This window comes from Macaca thibetana, chromosome 4, assembly GCF_024542745.1.
Source record: "Macaca thibetana thibetana isolate TM-01 chromosome 4, ASM2454274v1, whole genome shotgun sequence".
In the NCBI taxonomy this organism is placed as follows: Eukaryota; Metazoa; Chordata; class Mammalia; order Primates; family Cercopithecidae; genus Macaca; species Macaca thibetana.
This window is the reverse complement of record NC_065581.1, coordinates 94,094,678-94,118,661: the sequence shown is the minus strand read 5'-3', so window position 1 is coordinate 94,118,661 and position 23,984 is coordinate 94,094,678. Positions and strand designations below refer to the sequence as shown.

Genomic DNA, 23,984 nt, shown 5'->3' with positions numbered 1-23,984 from the left:
TCCAAACCACATTAAACCATGTGCAGAATGATGCAAAAACAGCACTCAGATACCTTCAGCCCTGGTGTAGGTATTTCAAGAATCTAGTGCTTCTCAGAATGAAAGTGGAAAAATAGTTTCTTATTGAAATCACCATTGGTACAAAAAAAAAAAGGAAGAAAATCACCCAGAATTCTCCTTAACTCCTCCGTGAGAGAATAGCATTTTTTAAACCTTTGTACCTTAACTGAAGAGAGAAAAGAACTACTTCTCACCATAGCCCACTTAGTGTAAAATTTAATGAAGACAAGGGATGCTGAGTAAACATCAGTCACAGAGAAGGAGATTTAGGGCAGGACCCTTTCTCCCTCCTGTTCCCCTTATGTTCCTCCTTGGCTTCTGACTGAAGAATAGTAAGAATTTGGGCTTTGCTTTACTAGATGATCCACATGTACACACTGTAAATAGAACAACGCCTTCAATCTGGGGAAATTATCTTTCATGCTGTAAAAACAGAAAACAAAACAAATACAACAGACCCCCCTCTATGTTTCCCTTACAATGATAAAATGCTCTACCTATAGCCCTTGTGTCCCAGCCTCTCACATCCCAGCAGCACGCCTCCTCTTGCAGGTCACGTCTTTCACATAAAAGTGCTAAACTAATGCCGCTTAATGACAAATTAATGTCCATGAATAAAAAATACACCTCTAATAGCATAGAGTAATTTGCCATTACAATATCATCATTGGACATGCCCCTGGTTTAATACGATGTATTTAATTCATAACCTAATGAGTGATATATAAAAAGAGGGAGATGAACCCTGCAATTACATTTATGTGAGTCTGTCACCTTATTTGTAAAACCTTAGAGTCATTTACATTCAAATTAGAACAAATGAGTGATTTCACAAAGTGTGCTGATAAATGACCACAGCAGCCCAAGACAAAACTGTATTTCCTGTGAACACATTAACAGTTTCCTATTATTTGTTAAAAATTACAATGCATATTGCCCAGTGTGGTGTGAATAATGACTTTTTTACTGATTAGGTCAGAAGACTAATACGTAGCAAAATAAATAATTTTTCTTTTCATTTTTTTCCTGATTTTTGCTTTAAATTAACTACTGAATTCTGGTGGATTCACACTGCCACCTGCTGTCTAGCAATAGATATTAGACCTATATTCCTATCAAAAAGGGAGTTGCGTATTCAGTACTTTGGTGGTTTTATTTGAAAAGTCTATGTGATGGTTCTGTTTATCAATACATTTAAATTGCATATTATTAAAAAGACAATGTACTTGGTGAACATAAAGAATGATTGTTAATAAGACAATAGAATATACTTGGGAAAGGTGATACAAAATGTATACATTTTTTTGTTTTTGGAAAGTTAATGACAAAAAAAGAGACATCTTCATCAAAGCTTCTGATGCATCACTTGCAGGGGATGTAACACGAAATTCAGTTGCCGATATTCCTGATCTTATGGCATTGTGCATCAGCAGAGGCGATGGGGTGTGTGTGTGTGTGTGTGTGTGTGTGTGTGTGTGTGTGTCTGTATGAAGCTTTCCCCACTCCTACCCCTTGGTACAATCTAAAGGGGACTGAGAGGCTCCGCCTGCCACTGAGGATCTCTACCAATGAATCTTCTCCCCTAATGGCAAGTCCCAACATGAAAACTCTGCCTTAGGGCCCAGAACCAAACAGGCTAGGAAAGGCACTGTGGCTGGAGATGAGGCCAGGGAGAAACAGGCTGGGCCTTGAAGATGAGGCTAAAGACTTTTGTGGGAGAAATAATGTACTTGAATGATGATCAGGGTAGCTAATGAAAGTTTTCAAACCAGATCAACATCCTAGTTCTGAATTTAAGTTTCTCCATCTGTATAAAGAAAACAACCCACCAGTGTTAAGGGCTGACTTAACAGTGGAAATGGGAGTCCCTGCAAAACACTCAGGATGGATAGGCCCTCAATATATGTGGTTCCCTTTCTTGGGAAAAGATAGTGATGTTCTGGGGACCATGGGTTACCACAGATTGAGGCTAGAAACAAGCAGACTGCTCAGGAGGCTACTATAACCTATAGACTAGATTAGTGGGAGCCTAAAGAAAGGCAAGACACTCCACCTCCCCAACAATTAGCATCAAGTTCATTGCCCAGCTTTCCTTTTTCCCACACACATGCTTTGAGAACCTCTGAGAAGGCTAATTAGGCAGCTAATTCAATAGCTGTCCGCACTGACACAGAGGAGCACTGCTCCTGCAATTTGGGGTTCCTTCTCTCAGCAGCCTGCCAGAGGAAATTCAAGAGAAAGCAGCCCACACAGTGCCAGGTATTCCTCTCCTTTTCAGGAGGGCAGCAGCACCATTTACATGTTCAGAGGAACTGCAGGATGACAGTGAGGCTCAGGGAGCGTCCACCGGTTCCCCTTGGAGATACTTTGAAATGAGCACTGGAGGGCAATGGTATGTTTGAGCTGGTCTGCCCTTCACTCCTCTGGCAGAGAAGTCAAAGAAAGAATGGCAGTTTGAGAACAACAAAACAACACCAGACATCTGAGTGAAGACAGTGGTTTCAAAAACTCCTAGTTGACAAAGTATCACGCAAAGATGGAGCATATATCAGCATTGATTGAAGGGGCACAATTCCTGGGTACATTTTAAGCACTGGGAATTTTTCACATTAAGAAAATATTATTTTTATATACTCAATGAAATAGTCCCACATTAAATTAAAAACCAGTTGAACAATATTACCAAAAAATTACAAACAGATATAACTATGAGACTATATCAAAATATAAAAGTAGATTGAATTGACCCAGTCTGTGATTTTTATAATCCTAAGAAAGAAGCAGGGTATATATTTTTAAAAGGCTGAAATAAGGAAGGTTTCTACATCGACATGATTTTGGTACTCATGTAGTCAAAGTTTCCTTCTACAAGTTTGACATCTTGCAATAATCACAGGTAAAAAGTAGAAGTAAAGTTACATGACAAAATGAAAACATTTGTGAAAAGACAGTGAAAATTTCAACCACTATTGAAGAAGCCTGAATAATAACTGTCCACAAGCATGCAGGCATGCTACACTTTTACCTCAGCGCAATAATGAAATGCAGAAGTTAAATTCCAAAGTATACAAGTCACTTAGTATCTCAACAAATCACCTATCTGATGGGAAAGGGGGAAACACCCATGAACCTTTAATGTTCATCTGGAATTCTCACTTACAGAAAATTATAGACTTAGGTATACCCACACACCCCTGCATATACACAGCATTTATAATGTGTATCATGATAACTACTGCTATAACCAAACTGTGTCAACATGCATCACTGATTACTGTCTGCCATGGGGAAAGTGAATCAGGTGATGATGCGTAAAGCCCAAGTTGCAATATTTGATGTAGAAATGTCAAATAAAAGTAATTTCAATTTCACAAGTCAAACACACACTTTTGAAGTCTTATAACCTTTCTACATGATTCCCATTTGCTACGGGCAGAAAGGCATTAAAAATAGCTTTCCCATACCACCTAACAATATTGAGAGGAAAAGAAAGGAAAATAAGGTAAAAAAAAATCATTAACCATTTACTGTTAGATTAAATGTGCTGAAATAATCATAAGAATTCCATATACTGTATTTGAATTTTCCTCAGGTGAACATGGCTGACCTTCCTCACACTGTCTCCCTGGGAAGTGCTGGTTCCTATCTTCCAGGGTTGTTGGGAAGATTAAATAAGATGCTAGACGAGAGAGAGCTTTGTAAACTACTTAAGAGGTAATGGAAGTCAATGATAAAAGTATATATTTAAAATGAGAGAAAATGATTTAAAAGGAAAATAAAGTAATTGGGCAGGAAAACAAAACTTTTCTGCTCACTCATATCATGTCATATGCACAAACATAGTGGCATTAAATTGTGTGATGAATTTATTATTTCTTCAAATTATTTTTTTAATGCTATAATAAATGCAAGTGAAGGTGATACCAGTGGGGGAAATGGGAGGATCCTGAAATTGGAAATTAGTTAGTTACACTCTGTAAAGTCCAAGAGACTCATAGCCATACTGTTTGCCTAAGATGCCCCATAGACTCCTATCTAACAAGGAGTTTTCATCCAACCAAGAAATGGTCTTCAGAATCAGAAAGTCCTACCAGCCATATTGCTTCAGGCAAGTTGGATACATTTTAAGTCTCTGATTTTTTAAATCTATAAAAACGGGCAAAGTTATTGTGAGGACTGTCTGGGCAACAACTGTGAACACACAGTCAGTGCGTGGTGTTGGGGAGGTTTCTCTCCCTCCTTCTCATGGGGCCTTTCCTGACCAGCAAATCAGGGCAGGAATACGAACATCACTCATCCCTTCTCTAGCATTTACTGCCTGGGAAGTTCACATGGTAATTAATTACATAGGACTTTGTGATTTACTAGATACTGTTCCTGAAATATTCAATGACTATTAGACTTTTCTTACATTTGTGATTATTTCCATAACCAGACAATATTGCTTCGGACTAGGACTCCTTTCAGCGTCACCTCCCCGGGCCCCTGCAGGGAACCCTGTGCATGGTCACTGAGTTAATCGGCTGCTCAGGGGTCATGGAGACCTAAGGTGGGCAGGACAGTGGAGGAAAACTCCTGCTTCCGTCCGTGATTGGACGCAAGAGCAGCAGCCGCCCTCCTAGGAGCTTCTCAGCTTATGTCCTGGAGAAACTCTGCTACCATAGCCCACACCCCACCCCCACTTTACCTGTCATTCAGCTCCAGTTGGTGGGGGCCAGCTTATGACTGCGGGGAAAGGAATACGAAGGGTGTATGAGCAGGATGCAAGCTCACATACCTGGATGAGATAGTGGGAGCATAAATTGAGAAGCTCCAACAGCTGTAGGTGACTGCCCGCTGCTAGCACATCCTGGATCACACCTGGCTCCAGCAAAATCTGTTTTGTTTTTTTAACAAAAAGAAAACTATCAGTTACACTTAAAAATATAATGCGCTTAATATGTAGATATACCATAGTATATTTAAATTTCTGCTTTACATATTCTTTTTCAATTAATATTGTTTCTTTTTATGGAAGTCAGTTCTTCTCTTCCTGTTCTCATTAATGAGCTGTGGCCCTTACTCTTAACAGCCGATTTTCTCTTTACCACATGTGCTGATATCATTTCTGTGTGTGAAGCTCTGCAGTTAACCACTTATTTTTTTGTAGGAGGGTATAAATATTTTCAAAGAACAACATAACCCTCAAAATTCAGTCTGTGATGTAATCTTATAAAATACAAAAGAACTGAGTTTTAGTTTTTCAAAGTATATTTCAGAATTTTGCTCTTTAGTAGACCACAGAAACAGGTATGTTAGGGAAAGGGGCATATGTTTCTCCTTGCCATATGAGACCAGAGGTGGATATTACTCCATTTTACTTCTTTTTTTTTTTTTTTTTTGAGATGGAGTTTCACTCTTGTCGCCCAGGCTGGAGTGCAATGGCACAATCCTGGCTCACTGCAACCTCCGCCTCTCAGGTTCAAGCGATACTCCTGCCTCAGCCTCCCAAGTAGCTGGGATTACAGGCATGTGCCACCACGCCCAGCTAATTTTGTATTTTTAGTACAGACAGGGTTTCACCATGTTGGCCAGGCTGGTCTCGAACTCCAACCTCAAGTGATCCGCCTGTCTTGGCCTCCCAAAGTGCTGGGATTACAGGCATGAGCCACCACGCCCGACCTCCATTTTACTTCTAAGTCCTACAACAGTAAGTTTTATCCGCAAACTTCCGTTTTCCTCTTTCTCAGTCTCAGATTCTCTTATCCTTTCTATTTAAAATAAAGGATGTTCAACTAGTATTTTCAGAATACAAAGACATCACATAGAGGTAATGCCTCCTAAGTATCCTGGTGATACCAATTCTTCATTTTGTTAAGTCCAGTTATCTACCTCCTGCTGCCAGCTGTTGAGCAGCTGATCAGGGCTGGAAAAAAGGCACACGACCATGTTGACAAAATTCACATGAATCACTGCCAGATGCAAGGAAGCCTTTAGTGATGCCCCAGCCCTCCATTCTAACCCATTTCCCCAGCCCAGTGGCTCCCGAAGTCTGGTCTTTGGACCAGCAGCATTGGCATCACCTAGGAACTTACTAAACTGCAAACTCTTGGGCGCCTCCCAGATGTACTGAATCAGTACGTTTCAGGGTGAGGCAACTAGTGTTTTAACAAGTGTCCTGAGTGACTCTGATGCACAGGGAGGCACTAGTCAATTCACCCCTCCACTCTACTACTTCGCCACACTCCTTTCTCAAGCCTCCAACTCCTCCTCTGCCACCGGATTTTCACTTCATGATCCTTGAAAACCTCTTACCACCAAATCTACCAACCCATCTACCTACATCTGTATCAGTACCTTTTGCTATCTCCAACAGTCCACTTGTGTGTTTGATCCCAACCCCTTCTGCCTGCAACTGTCCCCTCTTGTTCCTGCATCACTATAGGTTCTCTTTCTACTGGATGGTAGGTTTGAAAACCTCAGGGTCATTCTTGACTCTTCTTTTCCTTAGGCCTTATATCCAATTCATCAGTCAGACCTGTTGGTTCTGTCTTCAAAATAGTTTCAGAATCTGATCACTGCTCATGACTCCATCATCACTGCTTTAGTCCAGTCAACTCCTCTTCTTAAACTTAACTGTAATCACCTCCTAGCTAGTTGCCCTGCTTTCTCCTCTTTCTCCTTTGTCCACTCACACTATCTGTTTTAGTAATATCAACCAAACTGGTTCTTTAAAAACACAAATGAAATCATGTCACTCTTTTTATTCAGAACTTTCTGAAGACTTTCCATTTCAATGAAAATAAAATCCAAAAAGTCTTCACTACAACCTAAAAAGTTCTTGAATATGCTGAGCACCTTGGTGTTTACAACTAGTTGTTTGTTCTGCCTGGGCCACTCCCTCATATCCTTCAGATATTGTCTTACCTGAGATGCCTTCCCTGACCATCCTATGTAGAACAGTGACCCACCCCTGAACAGCAATCATTCCCTAGCTCCTAACTTTGTTCTATTCTTCACCATAGTGCTTACCACCTCACATTATGTATCTTTTTGCCTATTTGCTTATTTTCCTCTGCTCACTGTAAGTTTCAGGAGAGCAGGGACTTAATCTATTTTGTATCCCCAGCACTCAGAACAATGTCCAGCACACATAGCTGTTGCTCAATATTCATGAAGTTATTTTGATTTAATAACTGATCTCTACACATATTTTTAATTCAGAATCAATTTTAACTAATTTTATAAGAAAGAAAAAAGGACTCTATATTTCTAAGCTAGCAAAGAAGTGAAAAAGTCAAGCACATGTGGCAAAAATGCCAACCCTCATCTTATTCTGAAAAGTCTTTATAGCTCCTTTTCCATCTAGTCAGAAAGAGAAACCCGAATTTCTCCAACTCCTCGAGGAAGGAGGCTTTGACTGACATTCAGGAAATTACTGTAGCTCCCATCAGAGGAGCAAGGATGTCATATAGTCTTGCAGAAGAGGCAAGGCCTAAGGAGGAGAATGGGGAATAGATGGATTAGAAAGGTTGGTTTTAGCCTTTAAATCCTGTCAGTTGTGCTCATTTCACACAACTGGTATTTGTGATAACCTCCAAGGCTCACTAGTAGCAAACACAAAGACAGAGATCACAGAGAGACAAGATGAATATTCCATAGCATGTGTTACACATCCAGCAGGCGGACTTCCAGAAGCCTGCACATGAAAAAGCCATATGGCGATTGTTTTTGTCTTTTTAAAATTTTTTTGTTTTGTAGTTTTTTCCTTCCACTCATTATAACATAAGTTTTCTAAAATATGCTTTAGCAGAGAAAATCTCTAAGTGCTCTTAAAGGGGTGGAGAAAGAAACCCTACCAGGACAGCTGTTCTCACTTATGGAAACAGAACCAGTGTTTGCAAACCTCACTGTACCAGAGACTTTTAATTCAGCTTTGTTGCTCTTTGGTGACTGACCGTTCAAATATATTTTTCCAGGAAATTTGTGTTTGGCCAGCAATAAAATCAAAGGTCCAATCTCCTCATGATTTACAGTGTGTTGAATTTATCTGTCACCTGCCTCAAAGGACTGGCCAAAAGAACAACCTCTGCAGAAAAAAGGGATCTCAAACACACAGGTTTATGGAGAACAATTAAGACAGCTGCATTTAACTTCTGCCAAGCATTATATTTAGGTATTTCTGAAACATACCCATCAACATGCAGTCTTATACTCAAACCAGGATGAACAGGAAGAAGGGTCACTCAAGGACCACCTGCAGGAAGGAAGAGATGTTCCCCAAGATCTGAAAGCACACAGGGTGGGAATAGGAGCTAATGTGAGTGGCCTGACACATCCAGTCACTCATCAGTCTGGAGGAGCATATCGCAGCTAGAGGCATAAACAGTGGACAAGACACAATGTCTTAATAACAAGAGATCAAGAAAATGCTAGATGCATAAAGCCAAGTGCTCCAGAATCCAGTGGCGGGGGAGTGGGGTGGGAAGGGGGACTGGGGGAAAAGGAAACCCTAAAAGAAGCCAAACTAGGCTAGGCATTGCCTCTACCCTCCAGTGATGCTCACTTGCTTGGGTGGAGCTCACCCGTAGAGCTGGGGCCTCTCCAGATTTGCAAACAGGTTTTGATGCAACCAGGAGCAAACTTAGGTGGGGGTATGAATGTTTCTTGTTCACAGGACTATCTGTATAGAGGATTCTTTCCCCGCCTGACCTGCAGGTGGCAGAACACAATGGGCTGTTCACAAATGAGGGATGCTGGACAGTGCTAGCCGGGAGGTCATCTCTAGCCTCACCTCACCAAGTAATGAGATGTGGTCAGGAACCGACCCAGGAATCCCTCCTGCAACTTGTAGCAGTCAAGGTCATATGAATAAGAAGGCCACAGCTGATTCCCATTCCAAATGCTGAAACTCTACACTCTACACTCATTTTGGCAGGCATAAGAACTGACCAGTGGCTGTATTTAGGGTGACACAGAACGATGTGGCAAAGTAATAGTGTAAAACCCACAAGTGCAGGAGAAGGGGATGGGTACCTGGTAGGAGAAATTATGTCAGAATTCAGTCATGGGGTGGCCCAATCACCCTGCTGGTAGGAGGCACGCTTGAATACTCTGGGCCAACATGTCCTCTGCTCACCAATCCAAGCAAGGTTGGTAGCAGACAGGTGAATTTGCATGATCTTCAATGAAGGCCCTCTGAACTGCAATAAGACTGGGATTCTTGGTCTCCAGGAAGAATATGGTGCCAGAATCTGGTGAAAGAGGAGTGAAATGGGACCTGAAGTGAGATTCTGTGCAGGGCATGATGATGTGGGCTACCTCAGTCAGTGCCCACACCTCACATGAGGGTTCTGGGAGGGTGGAACTGGGACTGAGCAGTGGGAACAGGGACACCCCACAGTCCCCACGGCATCCCTGCCCCTCCTTCTTCAACTCATCCTCCTGGATCATCAGGTGTCTATTCTCTCAATTCTGTCTTCTTTTTCTCTTTATTTTCCCTCTCCCTTTTACCTTGCCTCTTGGATTGGTCACTGGTAGTGACTGTCTTTAACAGCCATGGTAAGTCTCATTGTGACCTTTTTATTTTTCCTGCCTGTGAACAAGTGAGTTGGCATCTTCAGAAAATTTTGTATTTTCAGATCTTCAAAGCTATCTTCTTCATTTCTTGCATAAGGAGATTTTTAAATTACTTGCTTCTTGGTTTACGTGTAGAGTAGACTGAAGGATTTGAGCATGTTAAAGTCAGACAACTAAGGTCTTTAGTAAACACACATACGATGTGTGCAAATGAACAACATGCTTTTGCAAGCAAAACAAGCGCTTGCACAACTGCAAATTAAAGTAGTCTAATATCATTTATGAGAATAAATGAATGCATTTTCTCCCTTCTTCATATTTTGTTTCTTGGGGATTTTTTTTCTATACAGTATTACAGAATGGCAAATTATCAGAATCTTGAACTTATAATCATCAAATGAACTGGATACAACAGCATAAATAGCTTTTAAATGATCATATATTCAATATACATAAAATGTTTTGCATAAAGTTCTTTATGACAGAATTCTCACAGATGGAACATGAAACACAAGATCTATCTAGCTATGAGAAATTGCCACCAATCTCTTTTAGTTTCAAAACCACTGCACTAAGGACTTTGTATCCACAAGGTGGCACCCATTTAAAGGAAAAGAATTTTCTAAATTGAATCATGCACTGCACATCTATATCTGACACCTGAAGTTTATTTTTAAGAAAGAAAAACATAGTTCAAGTAAGGATAATAGAACACATGAATTCCAATTTCTAAATGTTGTGATCATATTGGGAAATGTTCATAAATATGTCTGTTGAAGTGTTCCATTTGAGCAATACTGGCTAGAATTCAGTAGTTCTCTATAAATCAGAGAATTCAAACTTTTGAGGCTTGTATTTGGAAACCGTCACCATGTAGCCCCAACTTGTTGTTAAAAACTTTTCTCCAATTCATGACCTTCTGGTTCCTTTGCTAAAGCCAGTAATCCACTAGTCTCTACACTCAGGCAATACCTTTTTCTCCATCGTCAATGTCCTCCTCATTTCTTTAATTTCCATATGTCAAAATCCTACTAATTTCAAGATTCAATTCTAAATCCACTCCTTATACAAAGCTTGGCAAGATCTCTCCCCACCTGTACCTCATCCTGGGTCTCTACAGATGTCTGGGGAACTAAGCCTATGTGTTCCAGGTCACACTGTCTGCTTTCAAATCCTGGCTCCTACCTTTGCTGATAGAATTAACTTGGGAGAACAGCTCAAATCCAGGTGCCTCAGTGTTCTTATTTGTACAGTGAAAGTAATGACGTCTACCTCAAAAACTGTTTTAAAGGACCAAGAAAATGCTTGCGTATCATTACAGTTGTGTTGCCTATATGTAACAAAACAGCTTAAACAAATATGAGGGTTACTTTTCCAATAACATTTGGATTAGGCAGCTTAGAGTGGCAACCAGCTTCCTTGTATTTTCCTGCTTAGCAAATCTTAGGCTGTGGTTTCATGGTCTCAAATTGGCTGCCATACCTCCAGGCATTACATCTACATTCAAAGCAGAAGAAAGGAGAGGGCAAAGAACAAAAAACATTTGCCAGCTGAGTCTGGCATTGTTTATCAGAAAAACAATAGATTTCCTACAAACACTGTTGCAGAGACTTCCACTTACATCTCATTGGCTGGGTGGCTATACATAGCTGTAAAAGAGCCTGGGAAATTAAATTTTTATGGCTAGATGCACAATTGTCTCAAATCAAAGTAGATTTCTTCATAAAGAAAAAAGAAGACTCCACCTCTGGGGACAGGGCATAGCTAAACAAAAAGCAGCAGAAACCTCTGCAGAGGTAAATGTCCCTGTCTGACAGCTTTGAAGAGAGCAGTGGATCTCCCAGCATGGAGGTTGAGATCTGAGAAAGGACAGACTGTCTGCTCAAGTGGGTCCCTGACCCCTGAGTAGCCTAACTGGGTGACATCCCCCACTAGGTGCAGACCAACACCTCACACCTCACACGGCTGGGTACACTCCTGAGACGAAGCTTCCAGAGCAAGATCAGACAGCAACACTCACTGTTCAGCAATATTCTATCTTCTGCAGCCTCTGTTGCTGATACCCAGGCAAAGAGGATCCAGAGTGGACCTCAAGCAGACTCCAACAGACCTGCAGCTGAGGGTCCTGACTGTTAGAAGGAAAACCAACAAACAGAAAGGACACCCACACCAAAACCCCATCAGTACGTCACCATCATCAAAGACCAAAGGCAGATAAAACCACAAAGATGCGGAAAAAGCAGTGCAGAAAAGCTGGAAGTTCAAAAAATCAGAGCACATCTCCCCCTCCAAAGGAACGCAGCTCATTGCCAGCAACGGAACAAAGCTGGACAGAGAATGACTTTGAAGAGTTGAGAGAAGAAGGCTTCAGTCAATCAAATTTCTCAGAGCTAAAAAAGGAACTATGTAACTAGCACAAAGAAACTAAAAACCTTGAAAAAAGATTTGACAAATGGCTAACTAGAATAACCAATGTAGAGAAGTCTTTAAAAGAACTGATAGAGATGAAAACCATTAACATGAGAACTACGTGACAAATGCACAAGCTTCAGTAACCGACTCGATCAACTGGAAGAAAGAGTATCAGCGATTGAAGATCAAATAAATGAAATGAAGCGAGAAGAGAAGTGTAGAGAAAAAAGAGTAAAAAGAAATGAACAAAGCCTCCAAGAAATATGGGATTATGTGGAAAGACCAAATCTACGTCTGATTGGTGTGCCTGAAAGTGATGGGGAAAATGGAACCAAGTTGGAAAACACTCTGCAGGATATCATCCAGGAGAACTTCCGCAACCTAGTAAGGCAGGCCAACATTCAAATTCAGGAAATGCAGAGAACACCACAAAGATACTCCTTGAGAAGAGCAACTCCAAGACACATAATTGTCAGATTCACCAAAGTTGAAATGAAGGAAAAAATGTTAAGGGCAGCCAGAGAGAAAGGTTAGGTTACCCACAAAGGGAAGCCCATCAGACTAACAGCAGATCTCTCAGCAGAAACTCTACAAGCCAGAAGGGAGTGGGGGCCAATATTCAACATTCTTAGAATTTTCAACCAAGAATTTTATATCCAGCCAAACTAAGTTTCATAAGGGAAGGAGAAATAAAATCCTTTACAGACAAGCAAATGCTTACAGATTTTGTCACCACTAGGCCTGCCCTACAAGATATCCTGAAGGAAGCACTAAACATGGAAAGGAACAACTGGTACCAGCCGTTGCAAAAACATCCCAAAATGTAAAGTCCATCGATGCTAGGAAGAAACTGCATCAACTAACGAGCAAAATAACCACCTAATATCATAATGACAGGATCAAGTTCACACATAACAATATTAACCTTAAATGTAAATGGACTAAATGGTCCAATTAAAAGACACAGACTGGCAAATTGAATAAAGAGTCAAGACCCATCAGTTTGCTGTATTCTGGAGACCCATCTCACATGCAGAGACACACATAGGCTCAAAATAAAGGGATGGAGGAAGATCTACCAAGCAAATGAAAAACAAACAAACAAAAAAAAGCAGGCATTGCAATCCTAGTCTCTGATAAAACAGACTTTAAACCATCAAAGATCAAAAGAGACAAAGAAGGCCATTACATAATGGTAAAGGGATCAATTCATCAGGAAGAGCTAACTATCCTAAATATATATGCACCCAATACAGGCGCACCCAGATTCATAAAGCATGTCCTTAGAGACTTACAAAGAGACTTAGACTCCCATACAATAACAATGGGAGACTTTAACATCCCACTGTCAACATTACACAGATCAACGAGACAGAAAGTTAACAAGGATATCCAGGAATTGAACTCAACTCTGCACCAAGCGGACCTAATAGACATCTACAGAACTCTCCACCCCAAAGCAACAGAATATACATTCTTCTCAGCACCACTCAACTACATGGAAACTGAACAACCTGCTCCTGAATAACTACTGGGTACATAACGAAATGAAGGCAGATATAAAGATGTTCTTTGAAACCAATGAGAACAAAGATGCAACATACCAGAATATCTGGGACACATTTAAAGCAGTGTGTAGAGGGAAATTTATAGCACTAAATGCCCACAAGAGAAAGCAGGAAAGATCTAAAACTGATACCCTAATATCATGATTAAAAGAACTAGAGAAGCAAGAGCAAACACATTCAAAAGCTAGCAGAAGGCAAGAAATAACTAAGATCAGAGCAGAACTGAAGGAGATAGAGACACAAAAAACCCTCCAAAAAAATCAATGAATCCAGGAGCTGGTTTTTTGAAAAGATCAACAAAATTGATAGACCGCTAGCAAGACTAATAAAGAAGAAAAGAGAGAAGAATCAAATAGATGAAATAAAAAATGATAAAGGGGATATCACCACCGACCCCACAGAAATACAAACTACCATCAGAGAATACTATAAACATATCTGTGCAAATGAACTAGAAAACCTAGAAGAGATGGATAATTTCCTGGACACTTACACTCTCCCAAGACTAAACCAGGAAGAAGTTGAATCTCTGAATAGACGAATAACAGGCTCTGAAATTGAGGCAATAATTAATAGCCTACCAACCAAAAAAGTCCAGGACCAGACGGATTCACAGCCGAATTCTACCAGAGGTACAAGGAGGAGTTGGGACCATTGCTTCTGAAACTATTCCAATCAATAGAAAAAGAGGGAATCCTCCCTAACTCATTTTATGAGGCCAACATCATCCTGATACCAAAGCCTGACAGAGACACAACAAAAAAAGAGAATTTTAGACCAATATCCCTGATGAACATCGATGCAAAAATCCTCAATGAAATACTGGCAAACTGAATCCAGCAGCACATCTAAAAGCTTATCCACCACGATCAAGTGGGCTTCATCCCTGGGATGCAAGGCTGGTTCAACATACGCAAATCAATAAACATAATCCAGCATATAAACAGAACCAAAGACAAAAACCACATGATTATCTTAACAGATGCAGAAATGGCCTTTGACAAAATTCAACAACCCTTCATGCTAAAAACTCTCAATAAATTCGGTATTGATGGAACATATCTCAAAGCAGTAAGAGCTATTTATGACAGACCCACAGCCAATATCATACTGAATGGGCAAAAACTGGAAGCATTCCCTTTGAAAACTGGCACAAGACAGGGATGCCCTCTCTCACCACTCCTGTTCTATATAGTGTTGGAAGTTCTGGCTAGGGCAATCAGAGAAAGAAATCAAGGGTATTCAGTTAGGAAAAGAAGAAGTCAAATTGTCCCTGTTTGCAGATGACATGATTGCATATTTAGAAAACCCCATCATCTCAGCCCCAAATCTCCTTAAGCTGATAAGTAACTTCAGCAAAGTCTCAGGAAACAAAATCAATGTGCAAAAATCACAAGCATTCTTATACACCAGTAACAGACAAACAGAAAGCCAAATAATGAGCGAACTCCCATTCACAATTGCTTCAAAGAGAATAAAATACCTAGGAATCCAACTTACAAGGGATGTAAAGGACCTCTTCAAGGAGAACTACAAAACCACTACTCAGTGAAATAAAAGAGGACACAAACTAATGGAAGAACATACCATGCTCACAGATAGGAAGAATCAATATTGTGAAAATGGCCATACTTCCCAAGGTAATTTACAGATTCAATGCCATCCCCATTAAGCCACCAATGACTTTCTTCACAGAATTGGAAAAAACTGCTTTAAAGTTCATATGGAACCAAAAAAGAGCCCACATTGCCAAGACAATCCTAAGCCAAAAGAACAAAGGGAATTAAACAATGAGATCACTTGGACACAGGAAGGGGAACATCACACACTGGGTCCTATTGTGGGGAGGGTGTAGGGGGGAGGGATAGCATTAGGAGATATACCTAATGTATGTGACGAGTTAATGGGTGCAGCACACCAACATGACACATGTATACATATGTAAGAAACCTACACATTGTGCACATGTACCCTGGAATTTCAAGTACAATGATAATAATAATAATAATAATAATAAAAGATTTTGTTATGGTGAAGCCGTTCACTGAATTGAAACACTATTTTTGTAATTTGGAAAGAAAAACTGTATAAAATGAAAAAAAAAAGAAAAAAGAGGAAATGAATATGGGGTAGGCAATCAGGGCATTGGCCATGGGACTTAGCACATATATATATGAGGAAAACTACAAACTCTGAGAGAAATCAAAGAAAAATTAAATAAATGAAAGATGGTCCATATTTGTGAAGAAAAAGAACTCTATATTGTCAAGATGTCAGTTCTTCCCAACTCGATTTATAGATTCAATGTAATCTTATTCAAAATCCCACAAAGTTACTTTTTGTGTATTAACAAACAGATTCTAAAGCTTACATGAAGAAGCAAAAGACCCAGAATAGCCAGCACCATGTTGAAGGAGAACAAAGTTAGAGGACTGACAATACCTGCTTCAAGACTAAAAATACTACAGTTATCAAGAGAGTGTGACATTGGCAAAAGAAGAGAGAAAGAGATCAACGGAACAGAACAGAGAGCCGAGAAACAGACTCACATAAATATGGTCAATGAAGGAGCACTGATAATATTATACTATAGATAATATAATAATAATGGAGAAAAGATAATCTTTTCAAGAATGAAGCTGGATCAATTGGACACTCACATACAGAAAAATGAATCTGGACACAGCTCTCAAATCCTTCACAAAAATAAACTCAAAAGTAAAATGCAAAACTAGAAAACTCCTACAAAGTAACACAGAAGAAGAGTTAGATAACTTTGGGTATGACGATGACTTTTCAGATACAACACCAAAAACATGGTCCATGAAAGACATAATTGATAACTTGGAGTTTTTTAAAATTAAAAACTTCTGCTCTACAAAATACACTATTAGGAAATTGAGAGGACAAGCCATGGGCTAGGAGAAAATATTTGCAAAAGATACATCTGCTAAAGGAATGTTATCTGAAATACCAAAAAACTCTTAACACTCAACAATAAAAAAATGAACCATCTGATTTTTTAAATGGGGGGGTGGCAAAAGACCTGAGTGGATACCTCACCAAAGAAGATAGATGGCAAATAAGCATATAAAAAGATGCTCACATAGGAAAACTGCATTTTTGTACATATTTTGTTAGATTTATACTTGTTTAATTTTGGGGGTACTGATTTCTTAGAATAGTTTTAACTTTTTAAAACAGTCCCCCAAACCCAAAAGATGAATAATATGTTGTGATACATGAAAATTACATGAAATTCAAATTTTAGTATAAATAGAGTTTTATTATAACATAGCTATGCTTATTCATTTACATATTTGTCTCTGGCAGTTTTCATGCTATAACAGCTAAGTTGAGTAGTTTCAAAATAAACTTTATTTACTTTAGACAGGGTCTCACTATGTTGCCCAGGCTGGTCTCGAGCTCTAGGGCTCAAACGATCCTCCCGCCTCGGCCTCCCAAAGTGCTGAGACTATGGGCGTGAGCCACTGCACCCGGCTCTGACAGAAACTTAATATGGCCTGAATTATTTACTACCTGGCCCCTCACAAAAAAGTTTGCTGATCCTTGGTCTAGAGTATAGGTAGGGGCTGGGAGTCAATAGCATAAGAAAATAGCAAGTTATTTGTCAATACCAAATCACTTGGGTCTGGATGACATCACCAAAGAAGCTAGTTGGATTAAACAGGAGGGTTCTGAAGCAGGAAGGATTTGAAGCCTACAGAGTGGGGAGGAGCAAGCAAAGCCACCTGGAAAGGAGTGATGGGAAGGCTGGTGGTGGCACAAAATAAAAGCCCACAGTGAGCAGTGTCACACAGGCCAAGAGAGAAAAGTCAGGCTGGCTATGTTGCATGAAGCTGTGAGGTCACATGTGACAGTATTTAATTAGATTTGGTGATATTTGTGACTGCCAAGAACAGTTTTAGTGGAATGATGAAGATGAAAGCCTCCAGACTTGGAGTGGAAAAGTGAGTGATAAATGAGTGAAAGTGAGGAAAAGTAACTTTATGTAATACTTTTCATAAGCTCTGCTGTGAGAAGAGTCAGAGAAATAAATGGTAGCTCAAGGGGAATATAGAAATAAGAAAGGGATTTTTTTTTAAACAGGGTCTCACTCTGTTGCCCAGGCTGGGGTGCAGTGGCACAATATTGGCCCACTGCAATCTCCGCCTCCCGGGTTCAAGCAATTTTTCCACCTCAACCTCCCGACTAGCTGGGAGTACAGGCACGTGTCACTGCGACTGGCTAATTTTTGTATTTTTAGTAGAGACAGAGTTTCACCATGTTGGCCAGGATGGTCTTGAATTCCTGGCCTCAAGTAACCCACCTGTGTCGGCTTCCCAAAGTGCTGGGATTACAGGCATGAGCCACCACACCTGGCAAGAAAGGAATTTTTAAAGGTGAGCAATAGAGAGTGTTTACATGCTGTGGAAATAATGCAGTAGAGGAGAAACTGATGACAGAAGAGACTCAGCAGGATGACAGGAGTGATATCGGACAGAGTCGGAGGGAGTGGATCTGGACCCTACATGGGGAGATTAGTCTCTGACAGTTCAGGGATACCCCTCCCACCGTAAAAGATGGATATACCCAGAATAAGTTCAGAAACAGGGAGGGTTGAGAATTTGATGGTAAGATGATGAAGATCTTCCTTTCTGTTTCTATTTTCTCAACAGACAGTGACTTTTCCTTACGATATGTGTACTGGAGGTGGGTTAGTGAGGGGAACGCCTTTAAAAAGAGAAGAGAGGGAGTGAGAAACTCATCAAGAAGAGGAAAGCAAATTTACGAGGGAAACAAATTAACATTGCCTGGCATTGGGTATCTGTCTGAGATTTGGGGTCATGGATTTGAAGTGAAAACAGTGACTTTCTCCAGTGACAACCAGCAGAATTGATTCTTACAGTTGGATTTAACCAATAATTCTCCAAAGATGCCACAGGCTGCAGTCAATTTTTATTCCCTCGTATATTTTTTTTTTAGACAAGGTCTCACTCTGTTGCCCAGGCTGGGATGCAGTGGCATGATATCGGTTCACTGCAACCTCCGCCTCCTGGGTTCAAACAATTCTTCCACCTCAACCTCCCAACCAGCTGGGAGTACAGGCTGTATTCTTTGGGCTGTGCCAAGTTGTTCCTACTTTGACAGATACATGATACATAGAGATGAACAGCCATCATTAGTTTTTAAGGTGCTATATCTATCTATTCAATTACTATAGAATAAATGGCTATTTTTTTCTTCCTGCAAAGTATAATGCAAATTACTGTCTTATTTTTCAGGCAGTCCTTGACAAAGTACTACAACTCAATTATCCATTCTCCTACCTGAATTAGTGTAACTTTTGAAGCATCAAACATACTCAGGTATTTTTCTATGCTATATATGCAAATAATTCAGATCCCTGCTAATCCATTTCTTAAAGATGCAATGGTGTGTTGATCTGGCATTTCCAATCACAGTTTGACCTACTGTGAGAAAGCATCAATGTGCATTTTCTCATCAATGCCTCCCTAACACCTAGTAAGTCCTTAGTATATAGTAGGTGCTCATTAAGTATTTGCTGAATTAATGAATCTCAATTTGAGAATAAAATATAAATGGATGGTTTTTATGAAGTATACAAAAATAAAATATTCACAAGTTAGAGTATTCAATACATTCAAATTATGCCTTCATTTGAATGTTCTCATCATTATTTTACTCAAATGGAATATATACTTCCAATATAAATCTTCTTAAAAGTATTGTTTAGCAAATTATTTATCCTGATATTAATTACAATGACCATATATTTTTGCTATCAAGTTGCTTTCTTTTTAAGAAACTTAAATTAGAATTGTAAAACTCCCATACACTGCTGCTTCATACAAATACTGAATGCTTCCACCAGAGGGCTCAAGAATTCTATTTTAAGGAAAAAAGAATTCCTTATTATGAATATTTAAGGAAAAGTGAAAGAAAAGAAAGAAAATAAGGTGTTTTGTAGTCTATGCATATACTATGTGTAGTCTATGTATTCTGTAGTCTATGTGTAGTATATACACAGACCGCAAAATGTCTATGTATGAATGCGTAGTATATAAATAAAAATGCATAGTATATAAATAAAAGGCATAGTATACAATAAATTTATTTAATACATTTATTATATACTATGAATATAATATAATATGCATATTAATATAACATAATAACATATAAATGCATAGAATATAAATAAAAAATGTACTTACATCTTATCTAATTCCAGAAAAGAAGTTAAAGTAAATTATAATCACAAAATCTTTATAAAATCACATAGACATATGGGCATCTGAAGAAAATGGGCATCCAAAAAAAAGCAGAAAGATAACATATAGCATGTAAGTAAGTGAGAATTTGGAGTGAAAATATTTTTTTACCTTTATTCTTATTAATAATTTTGTAAAAATTTGGGTCATGTTTTTTCATTTTCAAAGATTAAAAAGTTATTTTTATAGAATTTGCAGTATCCTTATTTTTAGTGCTGAAACAAGGACGAAAACAATTTGGGAAGTGTGTGGAATGATTTATTTATGGAGCAAGCTGGGAATCTGGAGGCACTTCATTTTCATAGGCAGAACTAATGGGCTGTAGCACCACTTTATTCATGCCTACAACTAACATTAAGATCCCTCTGGGATTTCAAAACCGTTCAGAAGGAGGTCTCAAATCTTTTTATTCTGTCTATTTACTTATTATCTTCTCTGCCTCATTTCAAAAAAGATCTGAGGCGTCAATACAAGCATTTAAATATTAAGAATAAAAATAACTCAAAGCAAGAGAAAAGAGGAAACAATATGAGGTCAGGAGTGTGTGTGTGTGTATGTGTGTGTTTATCCATCCTCATAACTATTATAAGTGGGTCACAAATGTGGCTCTATGCTTCCTAGCATCAAAACCGAAAAAAATATATAACCTAATGCAAGATTAAAAGGTGAAAATACTAGGGAGAATTCTAGCTTCTCCAGACCCCAAGATGTAATGGAAATTTCCCAGCAGACATTAAGAGAGTTATTGAATGATTTGCTTGATAATACTTCTAATAATACTATCAGAAGTATATTTTATAGAACATTGCATACAAAGTGAAGGTTAATAACAAGATTATTTAAGACCCAAACATCCAGTTTTCTGGTTTTCTGGCTTGATCTAGGTATCAAATTTAAAATATTTAAGAAGTCCTTCTCAATGGAGTCAATACTACCTTCTCAGGGAAATTTGGAAATTTGCTTGGATATTTCTGGTCCTCCCACAAGGGTGGGCAATATTGGCCTTTATTGGGCAGTGGCTGGGAGGTTAGATGGCAGGCAGCACACAGGGCGGTCACCAACCACAAGGACTGACCTACGGCCTGCATGCTGGAATGCCCTGCTGGGTGTGCACAGAAGTGAAACATTTGTTTATACAGACTGAAGCCCCGGACGTAACTCTGTTTTACATATTAACACATTCTTTGCTGTTCTGTGTCAAAACACACTGGCTTTTCCAGGAATGCTGCCACCATAAAAACAAAGAGAAGACTGTTACTTTGTTTTGTTTAGAATTTTACAATACCAAGGGTTGTTCATTATTTTGGAAAATCATGTCACATGCCACCTGGGATCTGTCCTTGTGGTATCTGAGTTGCCAGTACAACATTCATTCAGTGAGCGTGATCTCGGCTCACTGCAGCCTCCACCTGCTGAGTTCAAGCAGTTCTGCTGCCTCAGCCTACTGAGTAGCTGGGATTACAGGTGCCCACCACTACACCTGGCTAATTTTTTTATTTTTTAGTAGAGATGGGGTTTTACCACGTTGGCCAGGCTGGTCTCAATCTGCATCTGCATCTGTATCTGCATCTGCTGTCCCAATCACGGCGATTCTCCCTATAGGTGCAGACAGGTGACTATTTAATCATGTCTTTTGGAAGGGTTGTGCCCCAGCATGTACACACTGAAATGTAAAGGATTTTAAACACAAACTTCTTTTCTTTTGTTTGTTCTTTTACATATGGTTAGGAAATTCTATCGGTGCTTAGAGTAATTTGTGTAAGTATGTTATATTGTCTAGGAATTCCACTTTAGGATAGTAAGGTGGTCTTTTTATATTAAGGACTGACAGTTGAGGTTGAGAACCACCAAGCCAGATGAATAGACTGCATATCTTTTGGGCATCCTTTATGTGTAAAATTTCTCCTAAATGAACTTTTAGTAAGAGTTGTCCAGAAAACAGGATAAGGCTGGAGTACAATTGTTCTTTTTTTCTGAATAAGACAAAAAGTTCACGTACTTTAAAAATCCATCAATAGGCTGATATCTTCTTATGAAATTTAAGGAACTAACCGAGACTCCCCACTACATAAATGATTAACCTCGCTTCACTAAGATGATTTGAGGGAGCACCTAAAGGAAGGATCGAAATTTTTTTAGGAAATGATTCTGAGTGCAGCCAACACTCAGAAATTCCCATGATCAAGGAGGAACAAAGTTGTAATGATTTCTGTGCTGTTTACCCACCATGGCAAAGAAAAAATCTCAGATGCACACCATGAATTATGAAATGTGTAGCAATGGAACTTTCTGTCGAAACATTCAAAAGAAACAAGTGCACAGAAGTGCAAAACCCACTGAGTTAACTAGGAGGGTTGATCTACTGTTTGGAGTTACTGGATACTCGCCATTTCTACTTTGGAGAATGTCAGAGAAAGACTGTTTATTGCCCCACCTATGACAATAAAACCATTATCAAAAGCAAAAAGGAAATATTTCTTTTTCTATTCCCAATACTGGCAATGGGGTAGGGTGGGAGGTGCTGAGAGTTGGAAGGAGAGTTGGAGGAAAGAACAAGAAATTCAGCTCATTTGAATGGATTTTTACATAAGGGAGATATGGTTAAAACACAGAAGGGGCCACACTCATCCTTGTCATCTAATATTATCTAAGATATCTGGAGACCCTCACAGTGTTATCAGTGTGCATGATCTGTACATGTGACCTCAGGCACCTTAGCCCACAGTGGGTTCCTCAGCACAAAATTGGTGCCAGAGAAGATTATAATGCTGCAAGAATATTGTTCAAACACATGTGTTTTTTTGTTTGTTTGAGATGGAGTTTCGCTCTTGTTGCCCAGGCTGGAGTGTAGTGGCGTGATCTCAGCCTCCACCTGCTGAGTTCAAGCAGTTCTGCTGCCTCAGTCCACTGAGTAGCTGGGATTACAGGTGCCCACCACCACACCTGGATAATTTTTTTATTTTTAGTAGAGACGGGGTTTTGCCACGTTGGCCAGGCTGGTCTCAAACTCCTGACCTCAGGTGATCTGCCCACCTTGCCCTCCCAAGGTGCTGGGATTACAGGTGTGAGCCACCACATCCAAGCCCACATTGCGTTTTCATTAGGTGACTGAGTTTAATAATATCCCAAAGGAAAATGTCTGTGCCTGAAATGTGACTATTACTCAAGTAGAAGGCTAGACTAATGTAATAGAGTCTGCCCCTATTTTTGTTATTTCACTCCTGATGGCTTTCAAGCCCCAACCTTCCCTATTTCCCTGCTTGCCCTACATCTGAGCAAAGGTTTAAAAAAGCCTGAAAACTCTCTCCAAAATACACAAGGCCTGCCTAAAGGTAGCCCTTGCTCCTGCCCCACAGTAAAAGCCAAAGCCAGCTATACCTCCATGCTCTCTCAAGCCATTTTTGCACCTGCTTAGGAGTCACCCTGCTCTCTCCAGAAAGCCTCATATGTGAGGAATAAACTTTTTCACATTCTATTGGGGTATGTTGCATTATCAATCTCAACATCCAAATCAGATTTTGGGTTGGGGGGTGGGCATTCTATTTCTGCCAAGTGACTGCAAGATAATGAAGACATAAATTTGTAAATTATTTGGGAAAAACAAGAATACACTTTTCAAAAATCAAAACATACTGAATTGGAAAGCTAATCTTAGAAGGGTGGCCACAGTCAAACTTCTTTGCACAGAGACATTTTAGACATGAATCTGCTGAACGAATGGCTTTATACATTTTTGCAGCACAAACTACACTCTGAGCACATTCTGACTGGACAGCACAGAGACATTTAATAAAGGAGAACAGACTGGCGTGAAGCAGAGACTGTCACTTAGAATTGGCCCTGCCCTACAGGTGGGAGGCCCTCCTACATGACTACAGCTGTTCTCTGTGAGAAAGAGACAGGTCTTGGGACCAACAAAGCTGTTCATATTTTATGACTTCACCCCCAAACAGGAAGCAGACTAATCTACTTGTTTGTTTCAATAATACACTGATAAAAGAGAAAATCTCCCCCAAGGCAAATAACTAGTTTCAAAAGATCTAAAAAAGCAAAAAAGTCCCTGATGAAATTCAAACTTCCTCTTTTGTTT

At 39.6% G+C, this 23,984-nt stretch overlaps 2 protein-coding genes across 9 annotated transcripts in view; one reads left to right on the top strand and one right to left on the bottom strand.

The window, feature by feature from the left end:
• Positions 1-23,984, top strand: part of NDUFAF4 (NADH:ubiquinone oxidoreductase complex assembly factor 4) — a 350,782-nt gene that overhangs the window by 175,728 nt on the left and 151,070 nt on the right. The window lies entirely within an intron of this gene.
• The window catches only part of KLHL32 (kelch like family member 32), a 239,256-nt gene that overhangs the window by 72,860 nt on the left and 142,412 nt on the right, over positions 1-23,984 (bottom strand). For all 8 annotated transcript variants that reach the window (XM_050786571.1, XM_050786564.1, XM_050786562.1 and 5 more), the window contains one exon: positions 4,838-4,936. In XM_050786571.1, the coding sequence (XP_050642528.1) occupies positions 4,838-4,936 (99 nt within the window). The remainder of the gene's footprint in view (positions 1-4,837; positions 4,937-23,984) is intronic.